Below are 23,738 nucleotides of genomic sequence, written 5' to 3' on the forward strand. Positions count from 1 at the left end.
GTTTTACACACATTGTTCCATGCAATCCACACCAATGCCCCATGGGGTGAGTGTGCTGCTGTTACATTTTGGAGATGAGAAAATTAACAGTCAAGTTGGTCAATCAACCTGCTCGAGGAGGAGCCTGAAAGCTGAAGCTAAGAATTAAATTCAGCCTCGGTCCTTGCAGAGGCCCACCAGTGCAATTCTTTGGGAAAACCTTTCGGGGGGTCAGTGTTTTGAATACACGGGTTTCCTTGTGTTGGTGCATCTTCCGGTGGCTATGTGAGCTCTCTGCCTACACTTCTATCCAACTGCTCAGCACAGCTTGGTATTTGGCTTCTGCGATTCAATTTCCCCACGACAATTTGGAGCTCCTGTTAACTTTGGATACCCAGTGCCTAATCTATGTTCAGTGTATAGCAAGTGTTCCATGTGACAGATGAGTTGAGACTCTTTGTAACTGGGAAAACTGAGTGATGGTCTCTCCAAAGGAGAGGAAAGTATAGTAGTCGAGAGCAAAGCCTTTACACCTTGGCTTTGTGAACCCCCATGTGCCTCGATTCTGTCCTCTATAAATGTGGATAATGTCATTTACGTCTTAGCATTGTTATGGTTGTTATCAAAATCAAATGATATCATGCTCAGAAAGCACTTAAACATGATGCTTGATACATAGTAAGCACTCCATAAATGTTATCTATCACAATTACTAGCTGCAAATAACTCCTTTTTTCCCCGTATCTCACCTTGGAGAAATTAGAATGGGGTCTCTGGACATCTGCTTGCTTCCAGGGCCCCCCCCACAGTCACGAAGCCCTACATGAGAACTGGTTCGTGTCTCCTTGGACATTCTTCTTCATATGCACAGCTGACGCTGGGCTACCAAAGCAGCTTTTCTCAGTCCTAATGGCACATGGAAGCGTGTGCCTGGGCTAGAGAGACTCTCAGAGTTGGGGCCAGGATGTGCATGTGTAGGAAAAATAAGAATGAAACACACACCGTAGTGATCCAGGCATGCACCCAGACACCTGACGGTAGCAGAGGCTCTGTCAGGCTGCTCCCCGTGTGGTCAGCAGTCACTGCTGTGGGGAAGGGGAACTAACTGCCATCACCCCCAAAGAGTGAGGCCTCGTGGCCTCACAGGGTGTCGTTACACACACACTCAGAGTGTCGTAGAGATGGCTCCGAGAATCATAAGAGCTCATGATTTGAAGAAATGTACAACCTGTTAGCTAGTCCTGTTTTAAATCCTCTCCACGACATCTTAATGGTCTTCACAAACGCCCTCCGTGACCAGGAACGTGACTGCCCATCAATACTTTCATCAGCAGTTTTGACACAGATGTCATTGGCCTGATAACCACATTTCAAAGGATACAAATCCAGGAGGACGAGCCAAGGATGCGGATTCAAAGAAGAGCCAGGCAAATTGGAATGATGAACTTAATCTAATAAGAGCACATTTAACAAGGGGTAATATCATCAAAAAATTCAGCTGCCCTAGAGGACATGAGAGATCTTTTCATTTTCTTATCTACTTAATAATTGCCTGTTAGTTTTTTACCTGGCCTCATTCCAAAACGGACTTTTTAATAGCTTAACATAAAGGGAAATGTCAGAGCAGCGACTCTGAGTGTGGCCCCCAGACCACTGGTAGAAGTATCGCCTGGCACCTTGTTAGCAATGCCAATTCTCGGACCTCACCGCAGACCTAGTAAGTCAGGAACTCAGGGATGGGGCCCGGAAACCCGTGTTGTAACAAGTCCTCCTGGGAGTGCGGTGCACAATAACATTTGAGAACCACTGTAAGAGAGTTTAAGGTTTTTAAAAATGGAACCCCCAAGGTGTTTAGAAGGTTAAGAGGAAGTCGAGTGTTGGGATAAGAGAACATGAATGACTAAAGCCCTGAAATTCTGGGAGAGCAGCGCTACAAATTTGTCTCAGAGCTTTTTAATAGCCAATGCAATGTGTACATACACTCACTTCATACACTGTACTGGGCCTGTAATACTTGTACAAATAATCCGTGTGCTGGGATTCGAAGAAAGTGCCTCTGTCTACATGAAGAAGCAAAAGTGCATCATAACAATGACATGCTCGACAAATCCCCTTAGTAAGTAGAACAATGAATTTCTAAAGGTTATTTTTTGGCCGTCGATCTCTTGATTGAACCAATGATGGGGAAGACTTGGGGTTTCTACTGACTGAGAGATTAAATTATGTGGTGGGGCTCTATTGTTCGCATCTCTACAGAAGTAGGTTGTGTGTAGAGGGGGGTTTCCTCATGCAGTTCTTTGTACGATGGTCTGACAGCGTTTGGATTGCCACGGTCACCGCTGAAGACACCTACAGCCCGAGGAAGGAACCAGACTGGAGTATCTAAAATCCTTTCATATGAACACCCCCGCCCTCCATTCAGTTGGATAATAAAAGACAAGGGACCCTGTCCATATCTACTTGGGTCAGTTTTATCTCGAATTGAAAAATGAATAAACTCTAGCTGCGCTGATTCTTCTGTCATCCACTTTGTGGGATCTTTTCAGAAATCATTTGTGTTTTCTTTAGTATTACTAGCTGATCCAAAAGGAATGGACAGATTCCAAATCACAACTTTGGGGAGAATACACAGCAGCCTACTATGGATAATAGAATGACAGCTTAGCAATCGGAAATGCAGACTTTGAAGTCATATGAAAAGGGCTTGTATCCCAGTTCTGTACCCACTTGCACAAGGTGCTTGACCTTCTCTAGGCCTCACCTTCCTGTTGCAGAAACTAGAGATTAAAATGGTTCATACCTGACACCTAACATGTAGCATCATCATCAAGGGAGATGATGACTCCAGCCAATGCTAGCAGACTAACTCCTCCAGAGCACTAGTGGGCTCCGGTAGAACACGGAAGGAAGACAGAGACACAGCCCAGAGACTTCCCAGTGTCCATCACTCAACAGATAACAGAAAATACAGAGGCCGAGCTAGCTTGCCTTCCTTTAGCTTCTAGATAGAATATAAGTATCCCAAGTTAGTGTCTTTTACGAAGACCACCAAGCATCTCTCCCTCTCTACCTAAGCTTTGGCTTGGATAATATTTTAAGCAGAGCCCACAGGATGAAGATCATCAAGTGAGCAGAGGAGGAGAGCTGGGAGGACTTCAGAGACTTGGCCAGGGCCCCACAGCTCATGGCGGCCATGTCAGAACTGGAGCCCAGGCACCCTCCTTTGGTCTCCTGTCACCATTTCCTCTTCTCTTCAAGATGCCCCTGGATTTGAAAACATTGATTTCATTAACATTTGGTTTACTGGCATTTGAGATGGTATGATGTCATGGGATATATAATGAGCAAGGAGTTTGAAGGCCTTAATTCAAGTCTCGGCTCTGCCAGGTACTAATTATGTTGACTCCAACAAGTCAGCTTTCTTATCTGAGTCTGAAAGTTCACATCTATTGAAAGGGAATAGTAATAGCTGCACTTCTTGTCTTTCTGGGGTTGTTACAAGATTTAATGAGATGTGTTTGAAAGCACACAGTAAACTGTGCTATGCTATACAAACCCCAAACTTCCCTGTATCTTCTATCACATCCTTCATCCTGTGATTTGAGTGGCTCAGGGTCCCTATCTCAGACCTCTGCCTCCATTCTCAGGAGTCTATGTCTCAGTAATAACCCTTTAAGCCTAGCCCTTGACTAATAGTTCAATATGGGAAGAAAAAAATAGAAGTCTTAGTACAGTTATACCAATGTTTGCAAAAACAGGATTACCTAACAAAACATTATGTCAAGCACTTTCCAGCACTATTTTTTTTTTTTGCAGTTACTTCATATGTTTGAGAGCCATATGAAAATTAGCTGAGAGGGACACATTACTATCTATCACCCGCTCTGGGGGTCTGAGTCATCAGGCACAGTCATTTGTCCCCCACCCCAAATTTCCAGGTGAAAACTGAATTGTCTTAGAGAGTGCTGGAAACTATAATTAGGAAGATGTATGGCTTGATCCGCCTCTATGTTTTCCTGTTTGTGGTGGAAAAGAAAAGTTTTAGATGGACCCAAGTTCAAGTCCATGGCTTCACAATTCACTGTGTGTATGGCTTTGGGCAAATAATTTATCTCTAAACACTGTTACTGGTTTTGTCTGAAAACACAACGAGTTCAGTAATGTCAGTCCAGTGGGTAAGGTTTAGGGTTATTGATTATGGTATTTGTTTTAGTTTGTATAATTCGGTTTTATGAGACAGAGACCCCACACATCACCAAAAACAAAGAGTTTCTACTATAAAGACATGTGAAGTAACAAAAAACTTGGCAATCAGAGAGCAGAAGGCACACTGGGCCGGACCTCACCACGTGTAGAGACCGGCCCTTCTCAGTCCCGGTAACGGCAGTGAGGTGTGTGAGGCCTGACCCTGATGCAGGCTGTTGGTTGACTCTACTGCTCTTCATCTTTTTTCTCTTCTTGTAATTCCCCCACCTGCTGGCTTTTTCACTCACGCTTCCTTTTCCAAAACACAGGCCAACTAGTCTCTTAAGCTCAGTTCTATCTTTTGACATCCTCTCTGATGCTAAGGTGTTCACTTGCTAGGTGTTTCCCAATTAATAGTTTGTGAGCAAACACCCCGTTCTTGGACCAGCTCCTTTAGTTCATGCAAGGGAATGGGTTCGATTATGAATGGCTGCCGCTGCAACATCAGGCCCACCACTGGCGTGATCAGCTGTCAAAAAGATGAGCAGCTCTACACGTGGTGCCTTGGGCGCACCTCTTCAGCACGGATGGTAGGTAAAGTTCCCATAAGGAAGTCCACGTTCTGTGTAATGGCTCGGGGTCTAGAATTTGCTCAAACTCTAATCCTGACTATGACAGTTTCTAAAGATGTGACCTTAAGCAAGTTACTCAATCTTGCTGAGTCTCAAGCTCCGCATCTGAAAAACAGGTATGATAGTCCATACCTCATAGCTGTATTGTTGAGTTTTAAGTAGCACAAGCAAAGCACTTAGCACAGTTCCTGCCACGCACTGCACTCTCAGTAAATGCTCGCTGTATCTGTATCAGGAGGAGCTGTGTGGGCAGGCACCGAGAAGCAGGTCCGGCACGACCCCTACAGGCTCTCGGTTAACAGCAGTTCGCCTCTCCTTTGTGCTAGATGAACAACACTGACTTGATCCCTGCCCCCCAGGATACCCCTGCTTCACACTTTTCCCCTGAGGATGGATGGCACTCTCCGTGACCCTGATGGAGTCACTGCGAACCTCACTGAGGAAATGGGATGCTGCAGGACTTTATAAAGTCAGTCTTAGTCCCTCTCACCGGAATTGGGTAGCGGGCTCTCGGTGCACCACCACCGTGCCCACTTCACGCAGCCCTGCAAACAGCGCAGTGAGCGTCTAGGGTGCGCCTTCTCCAGGGGCTGGCATGCTTACAGAACTGCCATGTAATTTCTCCTGGCATTTCTCCGTCAAGGTCTTGGGAAGTCACAGGTTTACACACAAAGAAAGCATGGTGAGCTGAGATGGAGGGTTTGATTTGGGACATAGAAATTCCTTTTGTTGATATTCCTTTATTTATTTGGTTGTGTTGGCAAATGGGCTACTTCACAGAAGTGAAGCTTATAGACAGCTGAAGTTTTCCCACTTCAGCTCTGAAACTGTTTTTAACTCTTGTTTAATGGAGTCTTCCTAAAACATATTACATACTTCTGCCTTTTTAACAGATGTTGCAGTTTAAAGGTTCACATTTATTGAGTACTTACTATGTATGTGGCACCACATTTAAGTGCTTAACTCTCATTAATTTCCCCAAAACCCTGTGAGACAGGTATTATCACAATCTCCATTTTACAGATGAGGAAGCTGAGGCTTGAAGAGGCTAAGTAACTTACCCAAGGTTACACAGGTAGAAGTGACAGAACTGGGACTTGTGCCCAGGACTGCCCAAGCTTGTTAGAACCTGGCCACGTTTGGAGAACCCTTGATTAATAAATGACCCTACTGACTATTAACTTTCAAAGTTGGGCCTTTGGCAGCCTCACACACATTTCAGAAATGTGTCCATGTTTCTGAGTATCCCTTGGCCACATGTGAAAAGGAGTAATTATGCAAATTGGCAGCACAGAGTTTTGAATATTCAGGAATATTCCTTCATTCATCAGATGTTACTTGACTACCTACTGTTACTGAGCCAGGCACTCTGGAGGCAGGGAAATAGGCACGCAGCTGCCTTCAAGGAGGGCACACATCCGAGCTACTGCAGTGGGACGGGACGTGAAACCTGACTGACTTGTGGGCAGGAAAACCTGGAGAAGATGGTGACTCTTGAACACACCTTTCAAGGAGGTTTTCCTCCTCACTGACAGCCATGCTGTACGGATGACACTGATGAGTAGAGAGCAGGTGGAGTTAGATGCTTCCATGGCCCCAAGAGGCCAAGAAAGAAATAGGTAAGGTATATTTAAGAAACATTTCAAGTTGTCTCGCTTGGAAAAGATGCTGTGGTCAGATGTTAATAGGCTTTGGGCCAGACCAAGGAGCTTGGTTTCTATAACCTGAGTCTTTCTTAGATGGTGGTTTATAAAAACAGGAATCTATTAGAACAACATCTGGCAGAAAAAAAATACATGTTTAGTGGGATGTGCTTTCTCATTTGATAAGGAGGTGGATGTTAAATGCAATTTCCAATTGTAGCTCTTAAATATATATATGGTTTGGAGCATTGGTAGCATCATTAGAATCAAGAATAGAGGTTTCCAGGTGATGCGTTTGACATATTTTAATGATAATGTTCTTATTCTAAAAGAAGTATGTTAATAGAAAACACCAACTTCTCTAATCCAGATATCTAACAATTTTGAAACAAACCCCCCAGTACCCCCATATCCGTGGTCCATCCCTGTGGTCTCTCTTCTTCGTGTCAAGCTCCTCCAGCTGGACACAATGTCACCTCTCCGTGCCTCATATTCACCATTACGGCTGCTGCTTATGGCACAGTGCTGTAAGTTTGTGTGATGGTTGCGGTGCGACAGTTGTTTAGAGGCCTTTTAAATTAGGTCTTTTTCCTTCTTCTCTCTTTCTCATAGGTTGGCTGATGGCCATTGTGTCCGGCTGCTTTCCATGTGTCTTCTCACAACTTCTTCCTAGTGTATTTTCTACCCACGATCCTAAGTGCTAGAATGGCTAGTGACCAGGCTAGTCAATACGTGTTTTTAAAGTAAGAGAAAGCAGGCTCTGAAAGAGGGCAAAGGGGCTGGCTACCTTTTAAATTGGAGCGTAAACTCTGCAACAGCTATTTTACCTTCCAGGACAGCATTACCTGTCTGCAGAGATAATTGAGTTTTGCTTTATTGGTGACAGTGAGCTAAGTGATGCACTATTAGGCAAACTTTTCCAGACAGAAAAAAATAGAAAGGAAGAAAGGAGAGAGGAATGGGGGTGGGGGTGGGGTGGGAGGAGAAAGGGAGGGGTAGGGAAAGAAAGAGAAGAAAAGCCAGACCAGTGCTTGCTTTGGGTTCTCATTTTGAATTTCTCTCTTTTCACATTTGCTGGTCACAGTGGTTTAAACTTCATTGACCTGATGGTGCGACAAGGGAACATCGACAATCCTCCCAAGACGCCCCTGGTGCCAGGTTTTGAGTGTTCGGGGATTATTGAAGCTCTGGGGGACAGCGTGAAAGGATACGAGGTAATGGTTTGACTTTTGACTGAAACAGTAATATTAATCTGACATCCATTGAGATAATAAAAGATTATGCAAAAGTGCTTGACATAATCTATAATGTGTATTGTTATTGCTATCTTATCATTTTATTTTATTAACAATGTTGGACTTTCCAAATGTTGCATGTATTTCTCACGTACCACCTCGGTGCTCCTGGCCAGGGGGAATCTTGCCATCCCCTTTATTCATGTTATACAGCTGCTATATAAGAGTATTTGGCCTTGGATTAATGAGGTGTGCATACCTTCTCTTCCCACCCACGGTTCCCACTTGCCCATCACCTGTGGCTCAAAAAACAATTACAAAATGCAAAAGTTGGGGAGAAATAGCCTGTATATTTTTATGTTTATTCCTTTAAATATCTACTTAACTGATACATTTAAGTGATCGTCTATAAGTAGAATTTTGGGGTGAAGTTTTAAAGCCACAGGGTAGTGGTATCTGGCAGTGGGACAGAATTGGCCATGAATTGATGGATTTGGGAGCAGGATAATGGATAAAAAGGGTTATTATATTATTCTGACTACTTTTGTACATGTTCAAAATTCTCCATAATAAAAAAAATCAAATAGTGGAAAGATATATACCTTTTCTACCATTATAATGCAAATAAAATAGAAACCAGTCTATAAAAGCTGAAAAACTGTGGGCAAACCAATCACACAAATTGCAGTAGTTTGGAGTTAGAAAACCAATAGAAATTAGGTACAAGAGCTCTCGCTTACAACTAAGTGCTTCCCCAGGGAGACATGAGTGGATCTAACATTTGAGAACCCACTATAACCAGAAACAAGGGCAAGTTTTCTTTTTTCAGCATCACCAAAACCCTGCGAAATTAAGTTTGTTACTGTCTCCTTAGAGAGGAGGTTCAGAAGGGTTCAGTAATTTTTCTGTAAGGTCCGAAAAGTAGCAAGTAGTGGCTGAACCTGGATTCAAGTCACCAGGGCCTTTTGACCACTCCGAGAGCTTCGCCCTCGCTCCCAACCTGCAGATGCCGCAATGCTAACTGCAGGAAGAAAAGTCCTATGCAATGCGATGCTAAAACACCCTTGGGATTTGAATTTCAGCCCGCTGCTCAGTCTCCGTGCATCTGAGCCCCAGTGTACTCTGAAAATACCAATATGCTCCAAATTCATTATGATAAATGTCTGGAAATCTCTTCTTACCCATCAGTCTTTTTGTCAATGTTTTCAGACAATGGGGCAGGAAAATGTTGAGCAAGAAGTAAATGTGTTTTTCTTCTCTTTTGTATGACTTTTTACATGTTCTGCCCCCGGGTAGCAATACAACCCGAGGCAGCACCACCTCTCCATGAAAGTGCTGCGTCGAAGAGATACTGTCTGCTCTTCACTCGTTCATAAGGTCCCAAAGGAAACGATCATACTATAACTCTATTAATTCTGAACATTGGATACATAACCCTTTATTTTAGGACATAACAGTAAATGGGGATGTCGTTGGCTTTAGTGTAGAGGGAGGACATACTCTGCTTGATTATATATTTTTCCCTCACATATGACCTTTCTTCTGCTAGTTAGCTCTGGCTTCCTTCCATATTGTCAAACCTGGTCTCTCCCCCACTTCCCTCCAGCGACTTTCAGCTGCACAAATAAAAGACGCCACCTACAGGTTTCCAGTCAGGGTGTGATTTGGGAGAAAACCATTACTAATATTCCCTCCATAATTTTGACTTAACATTTTCACGTATGTTAGAGATAGAATTCCATGCAGTAGCACACTGGACAGGTCTCTTGGTCGATTGATGGCTAGAGAGGCTTGAAAGGTTGTTGCTGGAGTTCCAGCAGTAAAGGAACAATTTGGTCTCAGTTGCCCAGGATTTTTTTTTTCATAACAAAATCGAAAAAAATGAAGTGAATTGGATTTTTTTGAAGTTGCCTACCCCTAGACTCTGAGACAGGGGCTGATCGGATGGCGTAGCCACGTTTGCCATTTTGATAATGAGAGCGGAGAGAGGGGGCAGGCAGCCCTGCTATGATGGCCCCGGGGGCCCTCACTGTCTGGGCGGTTGAGGTACTCTGTGCCACACCCCCTGCTGACCCTGGAGGCCATCTGCTACTCTGGGGTACTGAGTCTGTGCCTTTGGGTTTCCATGATTCCGTGCAGAAGAGGCTGCCAGAGTTAGTCCGCAGTGATGCCCTGGTCCAAGCTGTTGCATTTAAGATGGCATTCCCAACACTTACCACTGGCATTCAACACTTCCAGGGGCGAACACCTTCACTGTCAGTGGGACAGCTCGTCCCTTCCATCAGCTTCTTCATTAGACAGCTGCTTTCTGCTTCATTAAGTGTAATGGACCTATATTTAGCTTTTGAGCACTAAATTGTGAATTCCATGAGATCAGGAACCAATCTGTTCTATTTAAGAGTTTATATTGATTGCTCTTTTCTCATTTTCCATGCATACTGCCAAGGGCATTGCATGCACTTCATAAGGACCTTTCCCTAATGTCATACCCATTTCAGAGCTGATAAAACTGAGGCTTAAAGGGTTAAACATTCCCGGACTTGGAAGGTTCACTGGTTGTACAGGCTTTTATATAACTTTGTCTTCTTTGTAGCACTTACCTCAGGTATAATGAATTAATTATTTTATCTGGAGTCAGCTTGCCTAGATTCAAATCCTGGCCCACCTGCTCTCTAGCTACATGACTTTGGGGCTATGTTTTAATCTTTCTTTGCATCAATTTAAATGTCTGTGTAATCTACAATCATTCGTCTGTAATCTGGATTCTTACAGAACCCATCCTGTAGGAGGATTTTGTTGTTGTTTGTTGAGTAGGGTAGAAGAGAAATGCTAAGCTACAAAGGAATTTAAAAAATTAGAATCAATATGAACATATATATACATACGCATATATACTAAAACATTCATATATGAAAGCCATTAATTTATTGAGAATTTATTATAACCACACAGTTTAAATGTTGCATTTGAAAGTCATGCTACAAGCCGCTAACATTAATAGCGGAATGACTCAACTTAACTACCACGTTGCAGCTCCTACGAGCTATCAGTGTTAGTTCACTTACTTGTATTTCCCTTCAGTAACGACATGCTATGAAAAAAGGAAGCATACCATCATAACCACTTTAAAAGGAAGACTGCTCTTTCTTTTTTGCATGATGTCTGGATATGTAAACTACTGATAAATAAAACGCAGTATTCTGCCATGCCTTTATAGGGGTTCTGTACAGAAGCCACGAATTAAAACATGCAATGTTCTTAGCACAACGCCGGCCATATAATATATGACCAGTAAATGGTAGTTGTTCTCACACCCGCTGGCATATTCCTATTTGGCACGGAGCCTGGTTATTCTTTTTGTCTCCTGCACTTAGATTTGCATGGCTATTTTGATGCGCCATGTTCACATCCACAGTGATATCTTCGTTGCAAATACCACAGTAAACTAGCCTGTCAGGGCATCTGTGTGGGGTGGCAGAGAACAAACAGCAGTAGATTTTACTCCCAGCCTCGCCCCATTAACCTTCCTTATGGCTCAAAAGCGGAGAGATTAGATGAGAGGCTGAGTCAGTACAATGACCTTCTGACAGTGGCACTCCATGGAGTGTGATGTGCTCCACATCATATATTTATGCACAAGAAGAGGGGTACAGAATCTGGTTTCCATGGCCCCTGGGATTTTTTTTTATCGATGGGCTTCAGAGCATCCAAAAATGCCTTGAAATTGGGAAGCGGGTGAGGGTGTGCATATTTGAGGGTTTTTTTTTTTCTGGGAAGGAATCTATAGTTTTCATCAGATTATTGAGTATTTCAGAAATCCCTCAAAAAGGTTCAGAAAGCTCCGCTAACCCTGTGCCTCCCTATGCCCAGATTGGGGACCGTGTCATGGCATTTGTCAATTATAATGCCTGGGCAGAGGTGGTCTGCACGCCAGTGGAGTTTGTCTACAAGATCCCCGATGACATGAGCTTCTCTGAGGCTGCTGCATTTCCCATGAACTTCGTCACAGCCTACATGATGCTCTTTGAAGTTGCCAACCTTCGAGAAGGGATGTCTGTGCTTGTGCACTCGGCTGGTGGTGGCGTGGTAAGTGGGCTGCTTGTGTATCCTCTTCCTCAAGGTGATGATGGTGAAATTGGACCCAAGTGGCAATGAATTTCCTCTGTGAGCTCTTTCCATTAGTGGGGATGCTCTCTCCAATTCTGGTGAAGCTCACATGGATAGAGGAGGTCGTATAAATGACCGCACTGCGAATAGGGTGAGTCCTGTGCCATGTGAGGACACAGTGGGCCTTGGAGATGGTTTCTGTAAGAAGCGCACTCAGTCTTGGTATTACAGTGAGCTGCTTTTGTCAATCATTGTGAGATGCCTCACGGTGCTGTCCTACTACTGTTTGAAGCACCAAAAATGTGGATGATTATTTACTTTTTCAATAAATTGCCATGCATTTGAGATTGTTCCCATATTAATGACGTCCTTATTTGTTTGTGTTCTGCTGTATTTTCTTGAGTGGGAGAGAAGGAGACTATGAGTGTACTAGCATAACGGGAAAGTCACATGCACATAAGTACACCTATGAGGGTAGTTGCACATGTGAATGCCATCTGTCAGGTATGTCTTTGACAAAGGGGGGAGTATTGGAACTAAAAACTGCTGCTGGGGAATTCAGGGACGGCAGAAAACTCTTGCATGGTTTGGGTGGGTCCCAGTGACAGTCACTCAGTACATACTGCACACCTGCCACATGCTCCCGTCGTGGCAGGTGGGCAGTATGCACTATGGTAAGCACTGTGTTCCCGTCGTGGCCTACTGTGGGTGGAGTGGAACTCCAGTCTCTCTGAGAGTGAGAGGCATTGCTCATTAACTCAACAAGTATTTATTGAATGCATACTATGTTCCGGACTCTTGGGCTAGAGATTAATAGGAGAAGGTCCTGATGTACCATCTACTAGGGTTTGAGAGGTTCTCGGTGTTGGCGATCCTGTGGCTGGATGACTCAGAGACTGACTCTTATGCTTGGGTCTGCCTTGAAGATATCTTCCCTGGAGGTCATGCTGACATTGATTTTCTTAAAATATTGGCTTTTTACAATTATCAAAACCCTGCATAGTATATAGCACATTTCTGGTTTTCCTTTCTGAGAAGACAAGGTCACATACCAAAAAAAAAAACAACCCCCAAAAAACAGGAAGACAAAGAGATAAAACTTTAGGAATGCCGTAAGAGGAGTATCTTCAATCACTTTAGCAAATTTGCTAATGTCTTTTGACCATGAGTAAAGATACAATAAAAGCTAAACATCCCTTAGAAAGGAAATAGATTTTAGTGCCAGTTAATGTGCTAACAGTCAGCAAGCCGTTTAGAATTCTGACGTTTATGATCTCCGTGTGCTCAGCATACAGAGCATTAGGGACTTGTTTTCGTGCCATCAACAGGAGCGCCAGCCTTTACCATGTGCTGAACCCAGTTCTGCTGAGAGTCGGTGTTTGAACGCTGGCTCTGATGACGTTTCATGCTTTTTATTTTTCATTTGAGTTTGTTTCTGGAATGAAGAGGAATGTGTCAGGAGCATGTATCTCCCAAAAAGAAAAAATCTCTGGAGTTTTTACAATGCCTTTTTCTGGGCTTACAGACATGACAGCAGTACGAACTGCAACGTGAAACAGATGAGGGAACTGGGGGAGGGCCCACGCAGGCAGGAACGTACGCTGGCGCACACAATGCAGGCTGTGGTGTCCCAGAGCTCTGCTCAAGACAGACAATAGCCTGGGCACTTAGCTTTCTAACACTGTGCACAAACAGGGGGAAACGGCCAGCTGTGTGAGCTCGTGTTCACTCGATGGAAATAAACCAGTTATTACAGAGAATTTTAACCAGGCCCGGGTTTTGAGACCTGGGGATGATTTCTCAGTGATTTCTCATAAGAAATGTTTGCTGAAGTGTAGTGAACATCTTCACAAAACTGTTACAGTAAATGCCATTATTTCCTTGATGCTTTTTCTTTAGGTCTATGTTTAGGATTGTCTAATAACATCAAAGTAAAGGAAATACAGTGAAGGCAAATATCCTGGTGCCAAAAGGAAGTAGTCTGGCTTAATCTGTGGCCAGTGTAAAGGTGTGGTTGGACTGTCCATCTCTCAGGTGAGGGCGTCTCCTTGCATAGTGTCTCTCCCACCCAGGATTCGATAGGTGGTGTGAAGCACTGAGTTCAAAGTTACCATTAGAGGAAAGACTTTTGGCCAAGTGCACATCTGTGTACATAACACTTAAGCAAGCTATGGTGGAGTTGACCCTGTCTTACAAAATCTAAGAAGACCTAAGGAGAACCCGGAGCATTCCACCACCCCACAGTGGAAAGACCAGTGAGTCACCCCCAGGCAGAATTAGATTCCTTTCAAGAAGACAACCAGTCACTGCTCTGGTGGTGGAGGGTGCTCCTTGGAAGCATTTTAAATGTATTATCTGTGTTACCCTGGCAAGGAATGGAGATGCTTCTCATCCCTGTTGGACAAATTTGTTAAGTGCAGCTGCTGGCTGCATGGTCACTGCAGCAGACAGGATAAGCCCCTTCCCTCTATAGACATCCATGTCCTAATCTCTGGCATCTGTGAGCATGATACCTTACACAGCAGGCATCTGCAGACTAAGGTGAGGACCTTGAGATGGAGAGATTATTTTGGATTATCCAGATGAGCCCAATGTAATCACAAAGGTCCTTAGAGATGGAAGTGGGGGGAGGGTCAGAAAGAGATTTAAAGATGTTACCCTGCTGGCTTTGAAGACAGAAGGAACACCAGGAGCCAAGGAATGGGAGTGAACTTTAGATGCTGGAAAAGACAAGGAAATGGATTCTCCCCCTGGAGTTTCCAGAAGGAACACAGCCATGCTAACACTTGATTTTTAGCCTAGTGTGACCCATTTCGGACTTGTGATCTCTAGAAATGTAATATAATAAATCTGTGGGGGGGGTAATTTTTGAGCCACTCAGTTTGTGGTAATTTGTTACAGCAGCAACAGGAAACTAATACAGACATTTCCCTGGGCTGTCTTCCTTTTCACTGTCGAGAGCCCACAGAGGCCTGGAGAAAAGCATGTAGCAAGTAGCAGAACTAGGATCCATATCCTAATCTGGCTGGTTCCCAAGACTTCCCTTTCCATTTCACAACCTAGAATGTTGGCAGAACACAAGTCATTCATTCCTTCATTTATTCATGTGTTTAACAAATACAGTTCTACTTCTACCTGGTGCTAACTATAGACATTTTATTTTATTTTATTTTATAGTGTAGATGATGATTTTCTTTTGTAATTGAATTTATTTGGGTTATACTGGTTAATACAATTACATGGGCTTCAGGGGTACAATTCTACAACATATCATCTGTACATTGTATTGTGTGTTCACCATCTCAAGTCAACCTCCTTCTGTCACCACTTGTCCCCCGTTTGTCCCCTTCTACCTGCCCCCACCCCCTTTTCCTCTGGGAATCACCACCCTGTTGTTTATCTATGAGTTTTTTGGGGGCGTTTTGCTTAATCCCTTCACCTATTTCACCCAGCCCCCCAATGCCCCTCCCCTCTGACAGCTGTCAGTCTGTATTTATGAGTGTGTTTCTATTTTGTTTATTTTTTCATTGGATTCCACATATAAGTGAAATCATATGGTATTTGTCTTTCTCTGACTGGCTTATTTCACTTAGCGTAATGCCCTCCAGGTCCATCCATGCTGCTACAAAAGGTAAGATTTCCTTCTTTTTATGGCCAAATAGTATTCTATTGTGGAAATGTACCTCACTCAGCTTTTTTTATCCACTCATCTACTGATGGGCACCTGGGCTGCTTCTAAATCTGGGCTCTTGTAAATAACACTGCAGGGAACAAAGGGTGCGTATGTTCTTAGTGTTTCAGGTTTCTTTGGATGTAGTCACAGAAGTGGAACTGCTGGGTCATAGGCAGTTCCATTTTTACTTTTTTGAGGTATCTGTATACTGTTTTCCACAGTGACTGCACCAGTCTGTTTTCCCACCAATAATGCAACAGTCCCTCTTCTCCATATCCTCACCAGCAGTTGTTGTTTGGTGATTTATTGATGAAAGCCATTCTGACAGGTTGAGGTGATATCTCATTGTGTTTTTAATTTGTATTTCTCTGATGATTAGTGACATTCAGCACCTTTTCATATGTCTATTGGCCTTCTCTATGTCCTGTTTGGAAAAGTGTTTATTTAGGTCCTTTGCCCATTTTTAAATTGGACTGTTTATTTTCTTGGTGTTGAGTGATTTGAATTCTTTATCAATTTTTTATATTAACTCCTTATCAGGTATATTATTGGCAAACATGTTCTCCCATTCAGTGGGCTGTCTTTTTATTTTATTGATAGTTCCTTTGCTGTACAAAAACTTTTTAGTTTGATGTAGTTCCATTTATTTATTTTTTCTTGTGTTTCCCTTGCTTGAGGAGGTATGTCAGCAAAAATACTGACATGAGGAATGTCTGAGTAACGGCAGACATGTCAGAGAGCCAGAAGACTGGCCTGGCACATGTTTTCTAACTTGATGTTGGAGAGGTGACAAGAAGATTAAACCTAGTTAGAATAAACTTTTCTAAATTGAGTTAAAAGTATGTGTGCAGTTCTAATGGCATCAAGACTTCTGTCTCATTTATATCAAAGTCTGGGATGGAGACTTTGCAAACAGCGTGTGACAAACGCCAGCCTTCAACTATAATTTTGAAGGAAGCTCTAATATAGGATAGGAAAGTAATCTGATCCAGAGCAGGTTGCTTTCTCAATGGAATTGCCCAAGTGTCTACACTTCTTTGCAAGGCACTGTTTTCCTCTGACAATACACAACCAGACAGTCTGAGAGGGTAATGCCCTAATTGAATCTTTTGAACCTGGTTAAAAAATGGGCTTACAACCTCTTGAAGGAAAAGTAACAAAATTTAAGCAACCAAGTGGGGCTCATGTTAGGAATTTCAAGATGAGGGTTTTGCTGCCAATCCCAATTTACAAGCTAGTGTGGCTTTGGGCATCTTGTTTGGGGATGTGCTTGATTTTTGGAGAACAACATTACTGTTACTATATGGTTATTTGCACCTATGTGTGACATTTGATGCTTTTGAGTTTTTAGAGTCCCTTTACCTTTTCATCATCCCATCCCAGCAGAAAAAGTAGCAGCCTGATTTGGGCCACAGATCTTGGAAAGGAAAGCAGAACTTAATTTTCAGACAGAGTGAAATAGGTACCACTCAATTATTAATTTCTATTCATTATGGATGGGGTGTTTCCCAGTGTCATTCAGATCACTTCAAAGGGGAAACCACAGAGGGAGAGGCGGAATCTCTAAAGGGGACCCCATGGGGCTCCCCTACCTCATTTATAGGCTCATTCATGTACGGGCCCACAGACAGATGGTCCTCCCTGAGTGACTGATCAACCATACATTGTTTTAACATTAAACGGGGAGACCCTGGGGTAAGCAGGAATACTCAGTGTGTTGGATCATTTGAACACTGGCTAGTTATTCAATTTCAGCAGAAAAGACATGACCATTTGGAAAAAGTCACTATAGGAGAATATTTTGTTGAGATAAAACCATCCTTGATCATGAAAGGCACCAACACCTACCCAGCTACCAAAGCCAGCAACCCAAGAATTGTCATTAGCTATTCTCCAACATAATACAAGTTTCCAAATCCTGTGATTCATTTCCTTATTCTTTCCACTCATCCAACACATGTGTAGAGAGGGTCTCAGCCCAAGACACTAAATTAGGCATTAGGTGTTCAAGAGCATATGACAGATTTTCTCCCAATAAGAAGCTTGATGAGTCAAAGGGGGACATTTAAATCAAAGAATCACATGCATAACTGCCAAGTGCTGTAAAAGGGAGTTACAAGCTGATAGAAGTGCTTTTAATAAGAACCTGACCCAGGATAGAGGTGGGGGATGAAATCAGGGAAGGCTTCCGTGAGGAAGTGGCATCTGTACTTCAATCTGAGGCTGATAAACAGGTAAACTGGACAAGAGTGGAGGTAAGGGCTGGGCATTCATGAACAGTGAAGTTGGGAGCCCAGTGGGCTTCCATGTAAAGAATTCCAGATAATAGGATATTTCCTATGCCTTCCTGCCTCTCCCTGTACCATGGACTGTAGTTTTACTTTTGGCCCCAGTGTCTCACATCCAGATTACTGCTGCACACACTTAACGGGCTTCCTGCCCACAGCTTCCTCTTTAAACCAGCTCTTCATTCACAGTCAGAGTGGTCTTCCCAACACACCAACCTGCTCTTGTCACTCCCTGCTTATAATTGACACAGACTTCCACTGCTGTCGAGATAAAGTCCTTAATTTCTTGGCACAAGTGGCCTTTATCATCCGCTCTTTCTCTCTCTCCCTTTCCCTCTCTCTCTCTCTCAGCTTCCATAGGGGAGTGGCCGACATGGCTGCCCCCAAGCTCTCTGCTCTCCTTCTGTAGACAGAGTTGCTGCTGGTAGGGGGCTGTTCAGCCAAGGACTGCTTTTTTAAGCCACCAACCCCATCCCTACTCCCCCCCCATCTACCTAGCACCACGCATCTGAGCTCACGCCCATGGGTGAGGGCAGCAGCCATGTGAAATGTATCACTTCCAGGCCTGCCTTGTCTTATGAGATTCTCTATGTTGTCTCTCTTCCCAGTTTCCTGGCAGATGCCAAAGTTGACCTGGGCAGCACATGTTAAAGGTGGCAGAGCCTGCACCCTCCCAGCAACCTCAATATAACTGCACTTTCATCCCCTGTCCTATCCCTGCCTCATTGCCAAGTAGACTTTGTGTGAGAAAGAAGAAAGAAACCCCTGTTATTTTAACTACTGGCATTCCACAGGTTACTTGTTATAGCAGCTAGCATTCCCTTTACTCTATGCACAGGGCATATGGCTTTTCCATCTCTCCAGGCTGCACCTTCCATCTCCCTCTGCTCACCTGAGAGTAATGGAAGGTGCAAGGGCCCTGGAGTCAGACTGTCTACAACCAAAGTCCACACCCTTGGGCAAGCCACTCAACTTCTCCATTTCCTCATTCACATAATGGGAAGAATAACAATACAGTTATTCTTCAAAGGGTTTCTATGCGTGTTCAATGAGTTTACACTTAGGAAGCACTTAACATATGGTCCGGCATAAAGTAACTGTTAGCTGTTGCCATTATTGTTATTCATTGTGGGTTTACTCATCTTCTCCTCTCCCTCAACCAATATGCCCCTCCATCAGGGCAACTGGGTTCTTACTCTTTTTGTCCTGTTTCCTGCCACATAATAAATGTAGCAAACATTTGTCAATCAAAAAGCTGCTGCAAGCCATTTTTTCTAGGCTCTAGAGTTATCTTCTGAGCTAATGAAGGCCCTGTTACTGAATCAATCCCTGGTAGGGGGGAACTTTCCTAGTGATCTTGTATATTTCGATCTATTATGCAGGCTTTGGTGCCCTTGCTTATGCCGTCCCACATTCTGAATACTCGTCCCAGGTTTTTTGTCTGTATCTGATGTGTTTATTAGTTGAATGAGGTCCCCTCTTCATGGCCCCTGTGGCTGCCATAGCCAGCATCCCCTCCATCATCCCATGTCCATCTGTGTTCAGTCTGTATCCTGCAGCGCCTGGACTAGCAGGCGCATGCATGGGATCACAGAAAGGAAACAAAGGAGGACACCAAGTTGTGTCAGACATCAGCTGTGAACTAGCCATTTTGAGAACATTAGTCATTTAGTCCTTATAACAACCCTCCCCTATTGGGTAGTATGTGACAGAGAAGAGATCAGATCATGAGTTCTAGACGGAGGCTCCCTGAGTTTAATCCCAGTCCCACCTTCCCAACCACTTTAAGACTCATTTTCCTCCTCTGTAAAGTGGGATGATATTAGTGCCAGCCCTAGGTGGTACTTAGGAACTTGGAACAGGCTTGGCATATGATAAACAACCAGTGAAATTTAGCTGTTATAATTTTCCAGGTTAATTAAGAGGTTTAGCGTTGTTTTTAAGGCTGCAATGTTAATGAGTAGGGGGTCATATTTGAACCCAAATATCCAGTGCCAGGAATTTCTGATCCAGTGTTCTTAGCACTAAACCATAGCAGTGGCCTCAGAAACGTCTACACCACCCTCATTTTTTCTGCTTGCCCCACCCTGTGCCCCTGGATAAAGGGGACTTCACTGTAGCAAGACCTCACCATCACCAGGGGCCTGCAACTTTAGGAAATGGAACCTCTGAAAGTATGGAGAGAACAAAGTGGAGCTATCTTATCCTTTGTGAATAATCAAGGGGATGAGGCCAAACTGCATCTCCGCATCTGCAGGAAGGGCTGTGGCCTGGGGCCTCGCTGGAATAGATAAGACCTTGTTCTCTAACTCTTGACCCCAGGCATCAGGTCCTCTATCCCCTAAATGACAAAAATGCTCCAAAGACAAGTCCTGAAGCAAGGGCCCACTTCCCTCCTGGCCATAACCTCTGATGCTGGTGGCCAATACCTAGACTTCTCACAGGTCACTAATACATCTAAGGTTAGGATGAACTATATCTAAAAACACTTCTTCCAAGCTATGTCTGTGCCTGCGAAAGCCTCACTTAATTTTTATTCTAGGTGCCTTTAACTCCTTTAGAGTAAATCATGACTGGGTCACAGGAACAATCTTTATCATAAACATTATAAAGGTTAAATTGGGCCTCTGAGACAGGATTCATTCATTCCTTGTTAATTGAATTAATATATCAGTTCACAAGGGGATAGGAGGTAAAATGGGTTGGCCCAGTAATTTCCATATCCTCTCTGTGAGGTAGTACTGTTACATCCTCTTTCAATGGAGGAAACTGAGACACGGAGAGGTTGAGGTAACTTGCTTCAGCTCACGTAACTATGAAAAGGACAAGCTGGTGTGTGAACTCTCTGAATGCAGAGCCTGTGTTTTTCATGACAGGGCTGTGCTGACAGGCAGGCAGTGCTGAAAGGAGCCCTGCTTCTGCTTAGAGTGAGCTGGAACAGTCCCACTCCATGGGATTAGTTGGAGGGCTTTCTTCCCCGGGCGCTGAGGACAACCAGGGGTTGCCTGGAGCTGAGGGATCCTCAGGAGGAGGAAAGGAGCCCCCATTGACACGGGTGACTTCTCGAAGGGTCTGTCAGGTTCAGCACTGGAGTTGCCCTTGATGTTAACCATCCTGCTGAAATTAAACCCCAAGATGCATGTCCGGGAAGGCAGGGATGGTGTCATCTCATTATCCCTGAATCCTAATTACTTGAAAAATATTTGTAGAGGAAATGAAGGAAGAAAGAGAGCAGAGAAAGAAAGGGGACAAAAAGGGCAGCATTTAAGTTGTGGAGATAAATTCTGGAAGCCCAGAGCTGCTTTTCATCTCATGTTCTCTGGTTTCCAGGTGAGAGAGCTTGAACAAGTATTTTAACATCCTTGGACCTTGTTTCTTCATCTGTAAAACTTGATATAATACCTAGCTCTTAGTTTTTATAGTGTTTTAAAAGAGGATTATGTATTGGGCTTTGCATAGTACCTGAAACAAAGCAAACTCATATGCCAGTTGCTATTATTACTACTGTTACCAAGTTCTTATTATCATTATCTGATTAGAAAATATTACTCAGTGATTCTCTGCACTAACAGCCAGAATCAGAAGAGCGGCAACTAGGACAGCCAACTGGCAACTGGTTGTTGAAACTTGGGAGCAAGGGGCAGATAAAGCCAATCTCCGCTCCCTTCACGCCTTCCCGACAGCTGGCTGCCCAGCACGCTCACGTGTTAGTGCAGCTGTCACACGAGCCCCTCTCCAAACAGCACTTTCCTCAGACACATAAGACATGATTAGACTTTAAGGAAAATTCAGCTCCATAGTTCCAGGCCTTGGACAACCCCCAAGGATACGAAACACAGGGACCAGTCTTTGCTGAGGGTCTGTGACCCCAGGGACCCATCCACTTCCCCAGCGATACACACGAAAGGCCGCAGCTGCTTTTCAGAATATTATTGCCCTCAGGATGAAAAATGAGTTCAGTGGGGAGGTACCCAGCCAGAAGCAGCCTTGTCCATTCTCATGGCCACCCACCAGGCTGTCAGCCATGGCCTGGGGATCCTAGCCCCCAGGCTGGCCACCGGCCACTCTGACTGTGCCTGCCTGACAGCTTCCCCATGATACACTCAGCAGAGTCCCCTGTGGTGCTGTCAGTCTACCTCCTGGACACAAACATCCTTATGTATTACTCGTCCCACCAGCACCCCGTCCCCTAACCCTTTGCCCCCATCACGATCCCCTCGTTTAAATTCTTAGGGAGTCAGAGGAACAGTCAACAACAGTTGTTAAGCATTCAGTCTTTGGAGGAGACTCCTGGATTTGAATCCTGATTTCTATGACTTATTACTTAGCTGTGCTTTAGTTTCCTCACGTTTAACACAGTTATTATACTTAGCCCATAGTATTGGGAGTCTCAAGTAAATCAGTATGTGTAAAAGCCTTTAAACAATGCTTGAACATAATAAGTACTCAATAAATGTTACCTAATGGAGCTGTAGTGGAGGCTGGGATGTGCCAGCCAGAACACCCTTCAGGACTAAGGTATTCATTTCTCCTAGCTGCCAGATTCTTGGCTCCTGATGACTCACAGCTGTATCCCCCTCCAGTAGTTGCCCCCAGGGGAAGAGAGCTGCCTCACTTAAAGGGTAGCCTGCATGCAATCATTGCTGGATGCAGGACTACAAGCGCCCAATTCCCTTCCTGAGTGGAAACAACTCTGAAGGGCCAGCCCAGCTTTGGAGTTCCTTGTGGGACTGGCTAAAAGCATCTCTTGCAACAATTACAGCTCAGCTTCTCTCTCTGCCCAGTCTTCCTTCCCTCACTCCTTTACAGATGCTGTGTTCAAGAGTACTCCTCAGTAAGCACCCTGTAGGCAGATCTCCAGTCAGAGTCCTTTTCCAGGGATCCTGGCCAGTGACAACGATTGTGATGACCATTTTGATTATTGGGCATCGTATCTGCAGCCCATGCAAAACTGCTTGCCTAGCTGGTCCATTGGTCGAATTCCCCAATGATGGCCCTTATTGAGACCTTACTTCTCAGCCTTATGCTCACTTAGTTCAGGATGAGCTTATCCTCTTTCTGAGAATCTTCCCTGTTGTCTGGAACTCTGCTGAGCACCCAGAAGCAGCTAATAAATGCTAGGAGTTGAATAAGTGGGTGGGCAAGGGAGCTGGTGAGTGCTTGTTTCTAACTCAACCATTTGGGTTCCTCTCGGCACATAATAAACCCGGGATGTATGTCAGCCTAAATAACTTTCCAACACGGCCCTGAGCTTGTTCAACCAGGCTCTAGGCTTTAACCCCCTATGGTGGGATTTGCTGGAGAGAGAAGTACAGTTATTCTGGGCTGAGCTTAAACAAGAGAAGCTCAAATAAAAGACTAAAGGTATATTTCTCTTTATTTCGGCAAGTGACTTAATCTCGCAGAACCTCAGTTTGCTCACCTTTACAACGCGGATTAACATGTTGCTGTGAGTGTTCACTGAGTTAATTCACATAGAGCAGTGGCTTCCAAAGGGTGGTCCCAGGACCATCGGGGTCATCTGGAACTTGTTAGAAATGCATGTTCTTTGTCCCCACCCTGGGCCTACTGTGGAATCAGAAACCCTGGGGTGGGTAACAATCTGTGTTTTAACAGTCCCCTGGGAGACCTCCATGCACGTTCAAGTGTGAGAGTCGAAGATACAGGGAACTTAGAACAGAGCCTGACACTCCGAAGTTCCCTAGGAATTAGACATCACTGTCATTGCGCGGGGTGCTCTGTGATGCACGTTAAGTGTGGATTTAAGGGATTTGTTTGTATTCATTCTAATCCTCTCCATCTGTATTTGTAGCTTATGCTTATTATAGTATAGGTGTTTACAGTCCTGGAAGTCAGACCAACCTGTATTTGCATCCCGGCTTCAACAACTTACTTGTGATTAACCATGTTGCTTTTTAAAAAATTTTATTTTTCCATTACAGTTTACGTTCAATATTATTCTGTATTAGTTTCAGGTGTACGGCATAGTGGTTAGA

General features: G+C 44.1%; 1 protein-coding gene and 1 non-coding gene across 2 annotated transcripts in view; one reads left to right on the forward strand and one right to left on the reverse strand.

Moving 5' to 3' along the window:
* The window catches only part of VAT1L (vesicle amine transport 1 like), a 148,496-nt gene that overhangs the window by 16,601 nt on the left and 108,157 nt on the right, over positions 1-23,738 (forward strand). The window contains exons 2-3 of the mRNA XM_045191990.3: positions 7,524-7,653; positions 11,545-11,760. Coding sequence (XP_045047925.2) covers positions 7,524-7,653; positions 11,545-11,760 — 346 coding nt within the window. The remainder of the gene's footprint in view (positions 1-7,523; positions 7,654-11,544; positions 11,761-23,738) is intronic.
* Positions 10,738-10,883, reverse strand: LOC112300884 (small nucleolar RNA SNORA15). Its single transcript, XR_002974431.2, has one exon. It is a non-coding gene; the product is annotated as a small nucleolar RNA SNORA15 (small nucleolar RNA).

The sequence above is a fragment of the Desmodus rotundus genome, chromosome 12 (assembly GCF_022682495.2).
Source record: "Desmodus rotundus isolate HL8 chromosome 12, HLdesRot8A.1, whole genome shotgun sequence".
NCBI lineage: Eukaryota > Metazoa > Chordata > Mammalia > Chiroptera > Phyllostomidae > Desmodus > Desmodus rotundus.